The sequence below is a fragment of the Uranotaenia lowii genome, chromosome 2, assembly GCF_029784155.1.
Source record: "Uranotaenia lowii strain MFRU-FL chromosome 2, ASM2978415v1, whole genome shotgun sequence".
Taxonomy (NCBI): domain Eukaryota; kingdom Metazoa; phylum Arthropoda; class Insecta; order Diptera; family Culicidae; genus Uranotaenia; species Uranotaenia lowii.
Window position 1 is genome coordinate 21786444 of NC_073692.1, and position 20578 is coordinate 21807021.

Consider the following 20578-nt stretch of genomic DNA (forward strand, 5'->3'; position numbering starts at 1 on the left):
CGAACTTTTTCGCTACCTCTTCGTCGGTAGGTTTTTCCGTATCTAAATCTAGCCTATCTAAAACAGCCAACGTTTCCTGCGTATTGCGATGCTGGAAAATGGAAAAAAAGAGAGAGAGGGTGGGGAAAATGGAAAAGAGAAAAACAGATTAAGTAGGACGGATACTCTAAATTAGTGCGATTAGTAGCATCATTTGGGGAAGATGAGCTGCTAAATCTACTTTTACATTAGCCTAGAACTGGGTTTCTGAGCCGGAAAAGTATTTAATGGTGCAAATATTTTACCGAACTGGATTCTTTTCCGACAGGGGTGAAAACATTTTTCTTGGATACACGACAGCCATGTGACATTTTATATTTTTCCAGCTAATCAACATGTATAACAAAAATGTTTAAGACTACCAGAGGACGTTATCTCACTCAGGAAATTCATTTTCGTAAAAAAGTCAACACTCATTTTGGAGCATCCCACAATGACATGACGCTTTTTTACTTGGTCGTTAACAAATTGTGACATGACAAGATGATGTGGTTGTCCTGAAAATCGTTGGCATTCTGGGCGAAATTCTTGATCGTAAAAAGTGTAGTTTGTGTCAGTTTGACCAACAACAATGCAGAAGCAATTGAGGAAATAACGTCATTGATGATGTTGAAAATCATTGACAAGTCTTATCTAAACTTTCATGCTCGCAAAATGCCATTAAAACTTCAATTTCAATGAATATCCTTTTCAACTGTTCTTATTTCTCTCGGATGCTGGAACATTTCAATGAAAACCAGACGACATCCGGTGGAAATTAGTGCGGCACCTTTACTGGGTCATGAACTTTTGCAAAACTTTTCCAGAACCGCATCATTTCTCGCTGTCTTCTACCGGCTTCTGGTGGAGGGTACTTGGCATTCTTCGGCATTCCACCCGGCAATGAGGCATGAGCCAAATGACGACACCGGCAAGCTCTCACGTAAGCTAGTCGAAAGATGTCGTTCTGTGGTAGGAAATTCTTGAACGGAAACCGGAGAGAATGTCCTCTGCCATTTTCTAGGTTGGAAAATGGGTTGTTTGCAAATTGAAAATATCTCAATGAAAAGTAGAAATGCTTAGTGGCGAAAATGACATAACATTTGATTCAAGGATTTGAAAAATTCCAGAAACATTTCACAAGAAATTGGTTTTTCTGCTTTGTTTAGAAAAAAAAGTTCATGTGAACCTTTTACTAAAAAAGTGCTTAGTATGTGTCAGCTAGTGAAAAACTCATGTTAACATGGCAAAAACTTTTATCGCAATTGATAAAGGCTTCTGCCAATTTTTAATTTATAACCGTAGTATGAATACTATCAAAGAACAGCACACATACAAACAAAAAAAAGGAAAAATTCCAATTCGAGAAAAAGGTAAACTAGGATATGTGTAGGCCTAGGAAGCCACCATTGATAAACTCTACTCACCTGGGTGTACGTCATCCAGCAGCACGGCTCTACCTGGTTGGAGTCTAAGCCCCAAAACGAGAGCTCCTCCTCGAACAGTGGTCCACAGACATCGGTTGGGTAATGGAGCTTGCCCGTCCTGCGGAAGAAAAAAACGGAAAGGATTGATAAATCGGTACCTATCGGTTTTCAGAACAAAAAAAAGGGTTTCGACACGAAATTTGTTTCTAGTACATTTGATTGGTGTACAAAACACATGAATCCCGAGAAAAAGCTTAACAAGTAGCTGAATCGGAAAAAGTAGATGATCCTGTTGCTATCTTCAGAGTAACAAATTCCAGAAATTTTCTTATCGGATATTAATAAATCTTCGTGAGTCCCAATCCAAAACCTTTCTCGTTTCTGTAGGTTTTCTAACTTTAGATGATTTTGAGAAAAAAATCACGAGACTACCCGCACGGTGTCTCTGATAGAACAATTTTATTGATCGAAAATAGTCGAAGCTAATTTTTGCATCATTCGAAAGCTGGGGCTTTCACCTTTTGTTTGAGCCAAAATTTGAAATAATCCATTGGTGTGACTAGAACAATTTTTTAAAGATTTTGTAATCTTCGTAATGATTTTTTTTTTCAAAAACAAAATCATACTAATAACTGTTAAAACACTTGTCTTACCTTGAGCGTGATTCTTTTTGATTATTATCTTATTTGAAAAATCTAATAAAACTTCTCATCACTGATTGTACCAAGACCAGAAATAGTATCCGGACTAATTTATTGATAGAAGATCGTTGAAATTTTCAGCATGACTTATTTATATTAAAAATCAATCTATAAACATAAATGTAATCAGAAAAATCTGAAATAAAGAGCATTCATGAAGTTTTATTCTGATAAAAATATGGCTTCTACATTTCATGAAAATTTTATAAACATCTTGACATTTTCGTAGGTGATGGAAAGAATTAAAGAAACATAAGCTATCAAAGAACGAAAGAACATAAGCCGTAAATATCATGAATTTTTCGAAAAAGATACAACGGCTCACCGGCAGGACTTGAACCTGTAATCTCCGCTTCAGTACAACGGCGCGTTAACCACGGTGAACGTGATGAAACCTAATTTTTTAAACCCATATGCATTCAAATAATTATTTTCCGAATATAAAAAAAACACAATATTTAGAACCGGGCTGTTTCATAAACTTTTCGTTTGATCGAAAAATGTGAACATTCTAGCGACTCTCCTTATACTTCTTATCTATTTGAGCCAAAAAATATTTAAGAAAAATCAAAAGCTCATAAGTTTTGTAGCTAAAGATTTCCGACCCAGCAAACATGAAATCGCATAAAAAATGATAACTCAAGTCATAAAAAACGTTACTGGGAATCGTAATTCCAGCTAATGCAAGTAAAAGGTCGTAAAAATTGTTACTCGAAGTCGTACTAAATGGTTTAAATCGGATATGATAAAAAGTCCGCCATGTTTGCAGATTTTGAAGACGATTTCGTTCCTTTGCTTTCTCCCGCGTGGATCAAGTGAGAGAACAGCTTTGTTGTTCTCTCTGCGACCAGAAGTGCAACCAGATTGTTAAAAATCAGATGGTGTTTTTGCAAGAATTGCCCAATGACAGAGGCAGCAAATATTGTAGCTGGCAACGGTTCGCATGCGTTGAGAGAAAAAAAACCGGTGCTTTCTTGCATTTTTTCAGTATGTATGAATATGGTGTTCTATATCGTCCAAATCGTATAATCTTATCGCTTTAGCCAGAAGTTCAAAATATGTATGTATATTGCCTCCACTTTGGTAGGTAAATGCTGTTTTTTCGAGTTTCATACGATCTTTCTATAATGTATATGAAACGTATAACAAAGTTGTTGAGAAATATATCTACAAAAATGTTTGCTGAGGAAGTGATTGTGCAAAAATATTTTTAACATGTCCTTTTTAATCGTGATTTTTACAAATCACTTAAACCTTAAACTTAGACATCTAAAAAAATTGGTATGGTAGTTCTTTTCATTACCAACACAACGCTGTAAAATTTTGTATATCTGAATCCTAGGAATCACTAAAATGAACTGCCCAGCCGGACTCTAAATTATCATAGCTTTAGAAATCATCCAGAGTTTTTGTTTCATATTCAGATCGGAAGTTCTTAAACGTCATTCTTTTGCAGAGTCAAATCTTCAAAATGGCGATCCATTGAAATCTTAAAATAAGATTCTTCATTCAAAATTCATATTTCAATCATCAAATATAAAATACTAGATTGATGGTTGAGGGCTCTGGAATAAATTTCAATTCTTGGCTCATATCGAAACATTGACCTGGAATCTTAATTCAGAAATCGTTTTTTTTACATTTCAGAAATCGTATTGAAACTCGAAAAAAGGTCCAAAATTAAAATTTCATTGTCAGTAATCTTGATAATTTTAACTCTTTCATGAGCTTAATCTGAAATTTGAATATTAATTCTTTATTTGAGTTTTGAACCTGAATTCTGAACCTGAAAAAACATCCTCATTTTTTTTTCTTAAGGAATTCATTTTGCGGATAAAGAAACATGTAATATTCTGTTAAAAAAAAAAATTAAATAATATTTTAATTGCAATTTTATCAAGTTTCAAGTTTCAAACCAAAACTTGAATTTGGATCAAGACTTCAATACATTCATTTTAGTTTCGAAAATTTAATTTGTTTTCATTTATGGTTAAAATCTTGGAATTTGCTCGAGAGTTTGGTAGATTTGGCTTATTTGATTTGAATTAAAAATATTTTTTTCAAACAAATATATGGCTTTCTTATAAAAACTTGTTTATTGTTCAAATCAAATAAACTCAATTGACTAGATTTTAGAGCAAATTCAAAGATTTTAACCATTGATGAAAGTATGTTCTCTTAAATGTTAATCAAGGATTCGTTATACAAATCCAATTTACAATTTTACAGATTTTCGGATGTATATTCCAAATTTTCTATGTAAAACATTAAATTTGTAATGTAAAAAAACTTAAAAGTGGTTAAGTAAAAAGTGATTAAAAAATGATTTTTTTGAATTGTTTTTTTTAATTCGTGTATTTTTGGAGCAAATGTATCATAAAAAAAATTGTTCACCAAACCCCCCCCCCCCCCATGAGGCCGCTCTTCCTACGGCCCTGAGTGTTCATATAGAAAAAATACCACACAAAAACCCGCGTTTTTCAATTTCTTTCAAGGAATTTGAAGAAAATTATTATTTTCGTTAATTTCAACAAATGCAAAAATAAAAAAAAAAAAACTAGCAAAAAAACCGATGATTTTAAGACCAGTCAACCAAGTCCAAAAATCAGAAAATCAGAAAGTCAGAAAGCCAGAAAATAATAATGAATCTCTTATTTATGCTCCAATTTATGTCGTTATGCACTGCGTCGACTGCCCTGGCGAGACCCCGTAACGCTACCGCCTAAGCCACAAAGGTGCGCACTTCTGTCTATATCAGGGGTGAGCAACCTTTTGAACCAACGGGTCAATTCAAATTTGAAATCTTGTCGGCGGGCCGCATTTAAAATATTTTTTTTTGTAAAAATTATCAGAGCTTCACATTGTTTTTCATAATTACAAAATTTGGCAAAACAAAACTGAAAAAGGAAACATAAAACGAATTTACGTGTTCAAAAACAGTAATTCAACAAGGCTTTAAAATAGGTACCCGATATCGAAAAAGTACCCTGCTAAATCTTAATCATTTTTAAATTCTCTCAATTTTTTAATAGTACCAAATGGTGAACATTCGTTCTTACAACATTCTTGTTTAAACTGAAGATATTATTCATCATCACTTCCATTTAAAAAATTTCTGGAGATTATCACAGTAATAACTAAGAGTGTGAAAAATATATTTTTAAATAAATCACAGTATTCTTATCGCTGGACGATGAATCGCTATTTGACTTTCTATTTTTTTTCCACAATTAAAACTTGTCCTCAAAGCCTAGATTTTTTTCCTACACATGTGAAAAACCCCATTTTTAAAATTGAAGTCCTGTATTGCTTCTTTGCATTCATATGTTGAGCAAGGTTGTCGAAATCACAGAAAAATTTTCAACTTCACAAATTTTTAAGCAACTATCTTCAAAAGTACATTGTTGATTTTAGAATTTTTATCCACATTTTTTTCATTTTTAATCTTATTTAGATATCATTGCGATAGGATTTCTAAAGCTATATTTTGACTCTGGTAATGTGGATAGCACATTATAAGTGAAATAACTCAATTTTTCGATGTTTGTGATAAATGTTCTATCAAATTTATGAAAAAAGCATCACAGATAATCGTCAAAGTTATTTTTGTGGGTGATGCCGGCTGATTCATGTTGATAAACTATCTAAAAATCGTTCACCCAGGCTTTAATATTCAATTTACGTAATTTTCGTCAATATTCAGAAATCAAAATTATATCACATGTTTTTGGTTTAATTTTTTAGCCAGTATTTAAGTGCTAACAGAACAAGCTTTTTCCGAAATAGATAGAATAATTAAAAAAAAAAATATCTGCTGAGCATATTTTTTATCATTTAACTTTATTTTTTGTAATGACTTCACCAAACCGGCTTCGAAATTCCTTTGATCATGTGTAGGTTCCCATTTTTGGCTGTTCTTCCGACTCACTTTAATGGATTTTGATCTCAAAGTGGTAGGAGTTAGATAATAAGGAAAAAAGGATACTGAATAAAAAAAAACACTCCAATATTACGTTATGCCAATAAACAATATTGCATTTAAGCCTTGTATAGAACACAAAGAACGCTTAAAATGCCAGTATAAAGTAAACAATCTGAAAATTTTCTAACTATCCATTGTAGAAAAGAGTTAAGGCATAAACATTTGAGAAAAGCTTCGCGGGCCGCACAAAAGGGTCTCGCGAGCCACATGCGGCCCGCGGGCCGCGGGTTGCTCACCCCTGGTCTATATCGTCTCTGAGTCAAAGAAGAACATATTTGCAGCGAATGTTTGTATACGATATCCTGACGAACACTGTTGACTGTCCACAATTGCTCCAAAGCTTGAGTTTGCACGCCCCAGCACGTCGTTTGCGCAACCAAACCACCTTCTGGCTACCTAGAAGCAGAACAGTTTTTGGACAAAACCACCCACTTAATCGATGTTGTCAGGTCTTCAACGATGTGTCATACTTGTTTGACTTCAATGTATCAAAATCAATGTTTAAATCCGTGACGTTCCCTAGCTTTAACGTAACTTTAATTTAAACATAAGTTAATTTTAACACTCGGTCTGTTTGACAGCAGTCAAAGACTTAATAAATAAATAAAATGTATGTTTAAGTTTGATTTTTAAGGAAAAAAAATAACCATCTAAACTCTCAACAAACAATCAATATTTCGTTAAGATACTATATCCTATCTCGGTACAGCCAGTGATGAGAGTTTAATTAGACTTTTCAAATGAAATAATAATCTCTCTGTTGGCGATAATATAACTCTTTTCTCTTAATTGGTATCACTTTGATATCTTGGTAAGTCGCGAATGCCATAAAGATGGTAAAACGACTATAATCGAAACAAAAAAAAACTTTGATATCTTGGGCAAAATTCTAGTCAGAAAATTTTTCAAGAGGTCATGTCATTGTCCTATGGAGTTAAAATAACGCTAAAGATAAGACAAGCGTTTTAACAGTAACTACATAGTATGATTTTGTCTTTGGAAAAAACCATTTACAGGCTAGAAAATTTAAAAAAAAGGATTCGACCCCTGATCGATTTTTTAAATTTGTGCACAGATGAAAGAGAAAATTCCCAGCTTTCAGATGGTGCGATGCATATTTTCGTTAAATAGAATTTTCTCTCAGAGACACCGAGAGCAGTTATTAATTAATAAATAATTAATAATATTGTTATTCGCCATCATGGAAAAGAAACTCAAAAACACGTTTTTGTTTTATACAAATGTAGTCATGTTTATTTATCAATTCGGAAAAAGGACTGAACTTTATGTTTTGAATAAAATGATTTTTTCCTTAATTTAAACCATAATTCAAATGCACATAACTTTGCTTTTATTTTTAACTGATATTTCAATAAAGCATACCAAAATCCATGGTTCATTTAAAAAAAATCAAATTAAAAGGTAATTCCGACATGACAAAACGTAAATCAGCACAAACATTGATTCAAAGTACTGTCATTATTTAAAAAAAAACTGTAAAATGTATCATTTAGCAGCCCATTTCATATAGCAATTTTTGTCTTAACACCTCAAAATGAATCGTTCATTTGTAGTTAAGAAAGAAATTATGACAATAAATCTCTATATATGTTTCGAAACCTTCAAATTTCCGAGCTATCTGCGTATCCAAAAATAAGCCGATTTTAAATAAAAACACATCAAACAATCAAACAATCACAGATAAAAAAAATCATCCGGCAGTATTATTCTATGTTCGTACAATTTGTGCCGCGAATTCTTTGTTTTTCCCCAAAATTTCTCATAACTTAGTTTTGCTGTCTTATGAATGAAATTTTTCTGTAGATTTCCGAAAAAAACCTAAGTTTTTGGAATACATCTGTGTAACATTTTAACATTTTAAAATGTGATTAAAATTGTCTCTTCCAATGGTAATTTTGTTGTTGCTAAAAAAATTTCTCATCAAAATTATTGAAGTTCTAGCAGTTGTTGGTTCCAGTTACAATTTAAAGAAGAAGTTCATCCATTAAACTTATCCCGAATCGGTATATTTTGCTACCCATAATGATTGAGACCCATAAAGTACTAATACCTCCGTATAAGCAATTTATCAATAATGAGCTATAATAATATAATGAGCAATAATCAAAGATCAAATAATAATGAGCAGATCTTTGTTCATATTCCTCCGAGATAAAGAACCAAACTGTGTGTATAGCTATAATTCACATGTTTCGATAAATGGAAAATAACATCAAAATTAGGCGAAATCACACTGTATGGAAATATTTATTTATTTATTTATTTATTAAGTCAAACTATGTAGACTACAATACTTAAAACTACTTAAAACTAATGTAAGCTATTGATTTGTTGTTCTATGAAGTTGTTTTTGAATGCCTTTTTTAATTGTGTTTTGTTCATCGCTACGTCTATAATTTCATTTTGTAAATTGTATTTGTGCATCATTTGATTGATAGGTTGATGTTTTGCATAGTCTTTGTCGTAAAGTTTAATGTAGAACAAATGTTTATTTATTAATGGACGGGAGGGTGCGTAAAAATTTAATTTTGAAAGTAATTCTGGACTGTCTATTCTTTGTGTAACAACATCATTTAAAAATGAAATTTGGGAAAATTCTCTGCGTTAACTGGGAGGTTCTATATGCATAAGCTTACAACGAGATTCATACGATGACAGAGGAAAAGTGGTCCAATTTATTTTACGTAGCGCATATAACAAAAATTGTTTTTGAACTGATTCGAGACGTTGCTTGTGAATATTTGAATAAGGATTCCATATGACGCTACAATACTCCAATATCGAACGAACATAGGATATATAAAGTGATTTTATGGTGTAAGGATCTTGAAAGTGTTTGCTGAAACGTTTTACAAATCCTAGCATGCAATTTGCTTTATTGATGATATTGTTCTGATGTTCTACAAACGTGAGTTTTGAATGAAGCCGTATGATGCCGAGATCCCTTACAATTTTTCATTTTTGTACTTGTTTATTGCCTAATTTTGTTTCAATGATAGGGTGACTTTGTCTTCTGCTAAATGATATAGAGTTGCATTTTTTTCACATTCAATTGAAGTAAACTTTTGTAGCACCATTCAAAGAAAACATTGATTTCGTTTTGAAATGTTTCAACATTTTCGGTTGTTTTTATTCTCAGAAATAGTTTAATATCATCGGTGTATATTAGGTATTCAATCCGTTTTAGAATAAAGGAAATGTCGTTAACGAACAGTATGAAAAGGAGAGGTCCTAAATGAGACCCCTGAGGCACACCAGAGGTCACAGTTACAGATTTGGATAATTCGTTTTGGAAACTAACGATTTGTGTTCGATCAGTTAAATATGATTGTAACCAGGAGAGAAGATTTGGATGAAAGCCATTTTTTTTTAATTTGAAGGTCTCTAACGAATTCGAGAAGATTTGATGCTGTAGTGCGTCCTTTGAAGAAACCATGTTGTTTACTCGTTATAATATTTTTTACTTGTTGATAATTTTTTTCATTTATAATTGATTCAAAGAGTTTTGGGATGCAAAACAAAATAGCTATTCCTCTATAATTTCGTACATCTGATTTTTCTTCCAGACTTGAAAATCGGAACTAAAAAAGATTTTTTCCAAAATTTGGGAACTTTTCTATAATTTAATGACATATTAAAAAGAATCAGAAGATGCTCTGTCAATTCGGCCGCCAAGTTTTTAAGGAAACATTGGGAAGTCCATCAGGCCCTGCTCCTTTGGAAGCATCAAGTTTTCTAAGTACTTCGGAAACATTATTGTAATCAATTTCATTGACCTGAATGTCGCACGCTAGATCTGGAATGACTGAAAAGTATCCTCTATCTCGGTCAACCTAAGTGAAAGAAGTGTACACTTCTTGAAAAAAAAGTTGCAAATAAGTTAGAAATTTCCAGTGGATTATTTCCAATGCTTCCGTCAAGTGTCAATTGAGTAGGAAAGTTTGAATTTTTCATCTGCGTTTTAGCATTGCCAAAGAACGCTTTTGGGTTTTGTTAAATTTCTTTTTCAATTTTCTGATTGTATTTTTCAAAAGAACTTTTTGCACATGAATTAAGCTGGTTGCATAAATTTATATAATTTTGATGATTTGTAACACTTCTATCACTTCTGTAGACTTTATGAGCTTTTTGCTTCCTATTTTGTAAGTTTTTCAAATCTTTGTTTTACCAGACAGGGTGTTTAGAGCTGTAGGACCGTCTTTTTAATTTTAAAGGCACATAACTGATTATGAGATTAAGAATTATGTTATAAAATGTTTCTACTGCTGTATCGACATTTCCTTCATTCTTCAATATGCTTGACCACTCTATATTATTCAGTTCTTGTTTTAAGAGATCGAATTTTAATAGTCTGGCATTTCCTCGTACTCCCAGTCGCGAGGTTTGTCACAGTTATGAATTAAGAGCGAATATTCGATCGCTGTGTGAAATACTTCATTTTTCCATAGTGGATCTGCCGATTTAAATATTTACACAAAAGTCTCCTGTACAGTTTTCAAACAGAAGATCAAAATACGTATTGAAACGATTGAAATAGTAGGAACACTTATCCTACACAAAACTCACAGTTGCAGGATGACTCCAAGTAGATTTCCAACGACCCGTTTAAAGTGTTGAATATTTTTTGAAGTTTGCGTCAAAGAAATTTGCGTCGTGACTTTATTTTTTTGCATCATTTCAAATTGAGAAAAAAAACATGAACAACAATACATACAATACCGAAGGAACGATTTTTAAAAGCGTTTGCAAAGTGATGAAATTTGATGAAGCACACCTTTTATTTCCTGTTTGATCAATGATAATGAATAAGCCCACAAGGCTAAGTAAAACCAAGTAGATGAGTTAAACTCATTTGCGAGGAATAAGTTGAAAAATATTTTTTAACAGATTGGATTTTGATTTGGGTTTGCTTTTGGGTTTAAATATTTTTTTATATGGATGCCCATCTTGCTTGTAACTTTTTGGGAGCTCTCTTGAATTGAAAATAAATTCTTCCCTTCAATCACTTCACATGGAATGAACTTCTTCATGAGTCAGTTTAGATATTATTCAGCCTAAACTTAGTTTAGACCTTTATTTTGCACATATCCTTTAAAAAAATCGAGACGATTTTGCCGTTTTTGACGAAAATAAAATACCGAATACCGGTTTTATAAAAATGGCTCGGTATTGCCATCCCAAGTTCGTGATTTTTCAGGGTTTTTTTTTTAAATAAAATTACAAAGAGGGTTTTTTTGTTCAAGATAAGAATCTAAATTTAAAAATTATAATTAACCTTATTGAAAATAAAAATTAAGAAGGAAGTGAATCAGATGGTAAGGATTCAGGAGATATAAAAAGCTACTTAGATCCATGCATTTTGTATTGATAAATTTGGTTCACATAAAAAGGTCAAAATGTCAAAATGCACTATCGTTGAGCAAATAGAAATCACTGTTTGTCGTTATTTTCTTCAACGCTGATTGTTTTACAGGATAACAGCTGATGAAAAACTTTTACGAGTATTTTTTTGTCATTTTTGTCATTTTTGTCATTTTGGTCATTTTGGTCATTTTCGTCATTTTTGTCATTTTTGTCATTTTTGTCATTTTTGTCATTTTTGTCATTTTTGTCATTTTTGTCATTTTTGTCATTTTTGTCATTTTTGTCATTTTTGTCATTTTTGTCATTTTTGTCATTTTTGTCATTTTTGTCATTTTTGTCATTTTTGTCATTTTTGTCATTTTTGTCATTTTTGTCATTTTTGTCATTTTTGTCATTTTTGTCATTTTTGTCATTTTTGTCATTTTTGTCATTTTTGTCATTTTTGTCATTTTTGTCATTTTTGTCATTTTTGTCATTTTTGTAATTTTTGTCATTTTTGTCATTTTTGTCATTTTTGTCATTTTTGTCATTTTTGTCGTTTTTGTCGTTTTTGTCATTTTTGTCATTTTTGTCATTTTTGTCATTTTTGTCATTTTTGTCATTTTTGTCATTTTTGTCATTTTTGTAATTTTTGTAATTTTTGTAATTTTTGTAATTTTTGTCATTTTTGTCATTTTTGTCATTTTTGTCATTTTTGTCATTTTTGTCATTTTTGTCATTTTGGTCATTTTTGTCATTTTTGTCATTTTGGTCATTTTTGTCATTTTTGTCATTTTTGTCATTTTTGTCATTTTTGTCATTTTTGTCATTTTTGTCATTTTTGTCATTTTTGTCATTTTTGTCATTTTTGTCATTTTTGTCATTTTTGTCATTTTTGTCATTTTTGTCATTTTTGTCATTTTTGTCATTTTTGTCATTTTTGTCATTTTTGTCATTTTTGTCATTTTTGTCATTTTTGTCATTTTTAACATTTTTGTCATTTTTGTCATTTTTGTCATTTTTGTCATTTTTGTCATTTTTGTCATTTTTGTCATTTTTGTCATTTTTGTCATTTTTGTCATTTTTGTCATTTTTGTCATTTTTGTCATTTTTGTCATTTTTGTCATTTTTGTCATTTTTGTCATTTTTGTCATTTTTGTCATTTTTGTCATTTTTGTCATTTTTGTCATTTTTGTCATTTTTGTCATTTTTGTCATTTTTGTCATTTTTGTCATTTTTGTCATTTTTGTCATTTTTGTCATTTTTGTCATTTTTGTCATTTTTGTCATTTTTGTCATTTTTGTCATTTTTGTCATTTTTGTCATTTTTGTCATTTTTGTCATTTTTGTCATTTTTGTCATTTTTGTCATTTTTGTCATTTTTGTCATTTTTGTCATTTTTGTCATTTTTGTCATTTTTGTCATTTTTGTCATTTTTGTCATTTTTGTCATTTTTGTCATTTTTGTCATTTTTGTCATTTTTGTCATTTTTGTCATTTTTGTCATTTTTGTCATTTTTGTCATTTTTGTCATTTTTGTCATTTTTGTCATTTTTGTCATTTTTGTCATTTTTGTCATTTTTGTCATTTTTGTCATTTTTGTCATTTTTGTCATTTTTGTCATTTTTGTCATTTTTGTCATTTTTGTCATTTTTGTCATTTTTGTCATTTTTGTCATTTTTGTCATTTTTGTCATTTTTGTCATTTTTGTAATTTTTGTAATTTTTGTCATTTTTGTCATTTTTGTCATTTTTGTCATTTTTGTAATTTTTGTAATTTTTGTCATTTTTGTCATTTTTGTCATTTTTGTCATTTTTGTCATTTTTGTCATTTTTGTCATTTTTGTCATTTTTGTCATTTTTGTCATTTTTGTCATTTTTGTCATTTTTGTCATTTTTGTCATTTTTGTCATTTTTGTCATTTTTGTCATTTTTGTCATTTTTGTCATTTTTGTCATTTTTGTCATTTTTGTCATTTTTGTCATTTTTGTCATTTTTGTCATTTTTGTCATTTTTGTCATTTTTGTCATTTTTGTCATTTTTGTCATTTTTGTCATTTTTGTCATTTTTGTCATTTTTGTCATTTTTGTCATTTTTGTCATTTTTGTCATTTTTGTCATTTTTGTCATTTTTGTCATTTTTGTCATTTTTGTCATTTTTGTCATTTTTGTCATTTTTGTCATTTTTGTCATTTTTGTAATATTTTTTGTTAATTTTAGATTTCTTTCATAGATTTTTTTTTCAAATGAAGTGAGAATTGAATCGTTCAACTAGATTTCAAATAGCAGTTCGCTGAAAAAAATTTACCAAAACATGTGCTAGAAATCCTGAATGGAAGCAACAATTGGAAGCTTCAATTTAACGTCAACCAGTTATGTAGTTTGATTCTAAAAAAGTTTCAGTCCAAAAAAAATCAGAGTAACTTCGGTCACGAAACATGTCGATTCGAATGAAAGCTGAAAGAAGCAAATCTATATGTATATTAGTTTTTGGTGTCTTGTCTGTAGTGCACTTCGACAAATTGCATCGCGTGAATTTTCAACTTTCACCGGTTGTGGTTATTTTGATTTCTCATTTTTTATGTTTTCCATGATGATGCTTCAAGTTTTGGGTATCTGATTGTTTATTGCTCGCTTTTTTTGGAAGGAATATTTTTTCCCAAACCCTTCATGTTCAGAAAATTTTGCTAGTGTGGACTCGTAGACGGAAAAAGAAATATTATGAAAAAAATTTAAAAATTATATTCGTGTCCAAAAGAAAAAAAATCTTCAGATTTTTTTAAATGCAGCTACCTTAGCATGGAAATCCATTTTTTTCATCCGAATCCTTCCACATTTTTTTAACGGAGAATGAAATGTGAAGACTAGTGGCCAATCGATAAGGAAGGACGGCAGAATTGAAGCGGAAAGCAAATATTATCAATTCAAATGAATATTGGCAACGGTCCACGTTAGTGTTCATGTTGTTTTCCCAATTCGGAGTTGATGATTGGTTGAGTTGGTGATGAGGAAAAAAGCTGAGAGGTTTTGATGGGTTCATGGAAATGTCCCGAGATCTTGAAACTATCGCCTGACATGAAGTTGTCGTCAGCGATGGAATGAATTTTCTCTTCATTGTATGACAAAATGAATAAAAATTTTGTAGAATAAAGTTTTGATATAAAATTAATAACGTCTAAGATTTTCTTTTAAGAGTAGTTCATTCGCGGCAAGTAAAATATCGAAAATCTCGTATTTGGTCTGCAATGTTAAGATTTAACCTATATTGAACACTACACCCTTGTTTCTTACTCTAGGCTCAATTAAAAAGTAGAATGGGTCCCTTTTTCTTTATTTTTTTTTTAAGATCCAAATTCAAATTTGAATTTAATCGGATTAAAACAATCAGAAAAAAAACAATTCTGTCCTCCACTTTCCCTACCCTGGAAGCTGTAATTTATCTCCGGATTTCAAGTTGACAGATTTAAACAATCCTAGGAATTTCGGAAAAGAGAGCACTCAAACACCGATCGAGATAGACAATCGGCCAATGTCGGGGTAATCAATCTTCGAGTTGCCTTCAGGGGGCAAACAATCCATCATTCCATTGAGGCTTTGTGAGAATTCCATCCATCCAAATCGTATGAAAGCATGCCACCGGTACATAATCACAAGTTTACCCCATTCAGCGCACGGGGCAACGAGCAATGAATGGAAAAGGTTGACGAATTCTGCCCCGGAATTAGCTTACGGACAGAAGCGAGATTTGCTTCAGTCAGCTTACGGCATAATACTAGAATACCAATCTCGAACTACTTCAAAGCCGTCAACATGAATTAAATATTTCAAAGTTGAGGAAACATGTTGTAGTACATTCTGGAGCAAAACACAATTCAAGTTTTGATAAATAGACTACTGAAAGCTTTTTGTATTTTTTTTTAAATTTAGGGTCATTTAATCATTTTAAAATTAAACAATGAAAATTGATTCCATTTTTTTCATTTAATCTAAAAGAATTTCCAATTTTTTGTGCATTTTTTTGAAGATCATAACTAAAAAAACATTTATTTTTTGTAGGAAATTTTTACGCATTCTATCGTAGAGAATTTTCCATCTTCATTATGTTTTTTAACGACAGCGTTAACGGTTCTACCATTAAAAACATCAAACCCTCGGTGTAACCATGCGTAAAATGGAGATTAATTAGAAGGAAAAAAGAGCTAATTTTTGTCGCGAAGCGTTCCCCAGATTTTGGGATAGAATTCCCGAAAGGATTAACTGCCGTATCCCAAGAATGTGAAAAGGAAAGAATTACAAACCCGCTAGGATTTCCTTTCCCTTGATGCTTCTGAAAGCGAGAACATCTTTACAGTGTAGTTAATTTTAAATTGGTAAAGGCTGGGGAAAAATGAAGCAAAATCGACCTTTTCCGCTAGGGTTGATTGATTTGCTCAATTGATCGGTTTTGACTTTTCTTCATTTAAACTTTAGGAGAAAGATCTGATGGTGAAATTCAACGATGACTTTTTATCACATGGCAAATTTAGTGATTTTAAGACGAAAATTTATAGCACAAAGTCTCCGAAAGAGACAACTTTTGAAACTTTGTAATAAGGTTGACATCATCCTGAAAATCGAAAAACAACAAGAAGACAAAATAATCCAATTCTTAAAAGGCATCGATTTGTTTAAATTTTTGTAAATATTTGTAGTAGGCTAAGAAAGTTTAAAACGTTTGTATGAATTTCGTTTTTGTTAGTTTTAAATCATAAAGTAAAGACGCGAAAGATTTACTTTGTTAGGTGAAATGCATCTATAAACATTAAAAAGCTTCCAAAATACAGACAAAAATCCCTAAAACAACATGTGCAGTTGAAAATAGTGAAAAAGGCCACTTATTTCCTAACAAATTTATGTTGTTCAACGCTAGAAGCTATGTTTTGGCTTTGTTCCCGCAGATTTCATTTTTATTTTTTAATGGATTTTTCTTTCGGCATCATTATTTTCAACTCTCGGGAGAATGGCAGGAATCTTTTCCAAGCAAAAAAAAAATACGCCGATGGTTCTGCAGCTGAAATCAAAACAATAAAGAGCAAAAAATGTATGCACACGTTAAGGGCTGCAAGGGCAGAAAAGTTCAAGAGGGAGATAATTTAAGAACTGCTGCAAGATAGTTATGCATATGGTATTTGGTTGCTTTCGTTTGCAAGTTTTTATTATATATTCTGCTCATAATAATAATAAAATAAACAGTGACTGCAAGCTTCAGTTATACATAAATCAAATAATGTTGTTAATCAAACTCCTGGGGAGTACATACTACTTATAATGTATTCTGGTTCTTAAATGTTTTGGATTGGGGAATTCTTTAACCCTCCTAATAATGAATGTTGAGACTTGTGACACTGCATTTTTTTTCGGTTTATTCATCGCAGTATAAAAAAAATCTTTTTACTTGGCGATTTCAATACTAATTTTTTGAACAATCAATCTATTAAGACTAGAAATGTTCGATACATTCTAACGTTACATAATGCTACCAGTTTGGAAAACGAACCCACATTCTTTCATGGTATTGGAATATTCAAGCGTTTATAGATTTAATCAAATTGGTTTTCCAGCATTATCTCGTCATGACCTTCTTTAAATATAAATAAAGAAAAATTTAATAAATTTCATTTCTTCAGAGACTACAACAGAACTAATATTCATCTTCTGAACAGGGAAGTTTATTTAATTGATTGGGATTAATTTTTTTCGTTGACGACACAAATATTTTAACAGGTTACCTCAATCTGACTTTGAACAACCTTTTTGAAATATCCTCCAAGAAAATTTTCTTCCTCTCAAGGTCATTACTCATGCTTTGGCGTTTCTATTGCCCAAGTTATTGTAAACAGAAATTGAGCATTCAATCAGTGGAAAATATCTCTTAGTAATGAGCATTTCAAACTTTACAAAATTACTCATTGTCTTTTCAAGAGTTAGTATTCTTGTAAAAACTGCAAAGAAAAGATCCTATGAAAGATTTCTTGATTCAAAACTATCCTTAAAAGTTCTGTGGCAAAGATTAAGGAAATCTCAATTAAATAAGCAAATCTACTGAACAACCTTTTAACAATTTTTCAGCCGAAGAGATGAACGAAACTTTTTAAAATTCTTTTAATTCTAATGACAACATTGATTTGATGGGCTTACAATCAAGTTGGAATTGTTTTTCATATCATTCACGAAAAGATGTCATTTTAAGTGTTTCTAAAATAGATTCGAATGCTGTTGGGTTGGAAGATATTCCTTTGATATTGATCAAAACAAAAAATTGCTTAGCATCATACAACCTTTAACCTATCTTCTCAATAAAATTATAACAACGAATAAATATCCAAGTAGTTGGAAAAAATCGAAAACCTTTCCAATTAAAAAAATGAGGCAACATTGAATACTATTGAAATCTGGCGTCCAATTAGTTCCCGTCCAATCAATTAGTTTTTGAAAAAGTTTTAAAGAAACTAATCAGAAGTTATCTAATCGAAAATAAGCTGATTAGTGATTCTCAATCTAGATACCGTAAAAATCACAGCATTAAAGCCGCAATGATAAGCGTGTTTGATGACAGAAGCATTGAAGTTGATGAGTCGACGTTGATCGGCCATTCTTATTTAATTGGATTTTTTCAAAGCAAAATTCTACAGTCAAAAGGCTATCAAATAATTTGGGGGTTTTAATTTCTGCGATTAAATTTAAAAAGAATATATCTATCTGATCGATTCCAGTCATTTTTTTATAACCAACTGTACTCATCACTCTCGCCAATTACATCAGGTGTGCCCCAAGGTTCTATACTGGGTTTATTTTTTTCACATTGTATATCAATGATCTACCAAATATTTTAAATCATTGCAAAATTCACATTTTTGCCGATAATTTTCAATTATATTTTGAATGTTCTAATCTTTGCGAAGAAACAATCAATGTTCAGTTGAATCTTGACATGCAGCATATCTATGGTTGGTTTTAAAATTAAGTCAAATTTTAACTGAGGTGCACATGTTATGCAACAATGTGGTAAAATATGTATGTACCTCGATAAAAGCTCTAAAACAATATCAACTTTCTCTATACAGAATTAGTTCTAAAACTTTTCAAAAGTCTTATATTTCCACATTTTATATTTTGATTAAATTTTCTGCGTAAGATAGATCAACTATCACACTATTATGTCACAAAATTTGAGCTTTCTATAGTTTGTGTGGCCTGAGATACAGAAGTTCTTCGAAAATCGGACTTTTTGGACTTTAACCATTGGATTTGCAATATCTCAGAAACTACGTTACGCATTTCATTGAAATTTTGCAGAGAGATTGTTGAAACATTAAGTAAGCATGTCTGAAGTTTTTGAAAAGTTCTAGCGAAGAGATCAAAAGTTACGCGAGGTACAATATTTCAAGCATGAACCAAAAAATGCAATTTCTATAGAATTTTGGACGAATGTTTCCATAAGGAAATCATATCTCATGTTCTACAGCCAGTAAATCTAATTGTACCAAAAATTCGAAGTAATATCGTGAGATTCTGACTTCAAAACACAAATGGATCATTTATTCTATTTTTTCTTTTCTTTATTGCTTTTGGCAGACATTTTTTGACTGATTTGTGGATGGAAAACATATTGTTCTCATGAATCGTCCAAATTTCTATAGAAATCGCATTTTTTGGTTCATGCCCTCGCGTAACTTTTGATCCCACCGATAGAATTTTTCAAAAACTTCAGACATGCTAACTTAATGTTTCAACAATCACTCCGCAAAATTTTAATAAAATGTGTTGCGTAATTTCTGAGATATTAAAGTTTGAATGGTAAGAGTCCAAAAAGTCCAATTTTCGTAGAACTTCTGTATCTCAGGCCACACAAAGAAAGCTCAAATTTTGTGACATAATAGTGTGATAGTTGATCTATCTTACGCTGAAAATTTGATCATAAAATATCATCAGAGTAAAAAGTTATGGATGTTCAAAGTCGAAGTGACAGTTCGCGTTCTTCCAATTTCTATACAATTATGAACGGTAGTACATTTGAGACTTATGTTGTTTATTTTTGTTCAATTTGATTCAAACCAAACAATCTCAATATCTACATACATATATGATAAGCTAGTTAAACGAAGAAGTTTGTACTTATTTTCAAATTTTTTATAGAATGCGAATTATTCAAACCAAAGACTTTCAAAACAAGCGAAAACAAGAGATTTTTGTCACGAAAACTCTGGCTTTTTTATCACTGGACCTGATTCTTCCCAAACATGATAGTTTCTTCTACAAAACTACCGGCAAAAAAATCTTTAAGATGGAACCCTTGACTGAATCTAATCTTTTTTGCCACTCAAACCATAACAAATTTTCGATAAATTAGCACGTTTGGTGACGTTTCGATTTCAAAATAATGGATTCAGAAGGAAACAGTGCACAATCATTTCGTTTGCATTGGAAACGCGTATATTATGAATTAAAAAAAATTGTCACGACTGATTACACTTAAGGGAGGGGGGGGGGGGGGGGGGGGGGTGATGGGGTCTAACACTTTCAAAAAATCAATTTTTTTTGTTTTTTTATTTCCTTATTGCAAAACATTTCAAGAATGTTATCGTGCATTGGGCGAAGGTACTTAACGGATAGAAGTTTGAATTCGTTATGTTCAAATTGACATTCAAAATAATCGCTTCCGTTAAACTTTAATATGCTTGAAATGACAGGAAATCGCATAATAACTCTACAACATGGAATATAGGTATTGGATAAAATGGCTCAACAAACAAAATTTGAATTTCATTGTTTGACGCCATCTTGAGAGACAAGATGATGTCTTCTGCTTAACTTCCAAATGTTGTTTATTACTAAAAATTGCAATCCGACTGAACTATGACAATTAAACTAATTTGAAAATTTGAAACATGTCATCAGAATATGAAAATTTTTCGACAAAAATATAGAAAAACATGACAAATATGACGAATACGATAAAATTTTTATAAAGTTTTGATACAAATCTAACAATATAATTTGAAAAATCGATAACAAAAACATAACAAAGATATAAGAAAAAAGCAATGAAAA

General features: G+C 31.1%; 1 protein-coding gene across 2 annotated transcripts in view; it reads right to left on the reverse strand.

The window, feature by feature from the left end:
- LOC129746509 (potassium voltage-gated channel protein Shaw-like) overlaps positions 1 to 20578 on the reverse strand; it is a 97249-nt gene that overhangs the window by 71225 nt on the left and 5446 nt on the right. For both annotated transcript variants that reach the window (XR_008737312.1, XM_055740184.1), the window contains exons 2-3: positions 1446 to 1563; positions 1 to 91 (exon numbers count right to left, since the gene is read on the reverse strand). The exon at positions 1 to 91 is cut by the window's left edge and continues 104 nt beyond it. Coding sequence is in view for 1 of the 2 variants with exons in the window: in XM_055740184.1 (XP_055596159.1) it covers positions 1 to 91; positions 1446 to 1563 (209 nt within the window). In the remaining variant the exon portion in view is untranslated. The remainder of the gene's footprint in view (positions 92 to 1445; positions 1564 to 20578) is intronic.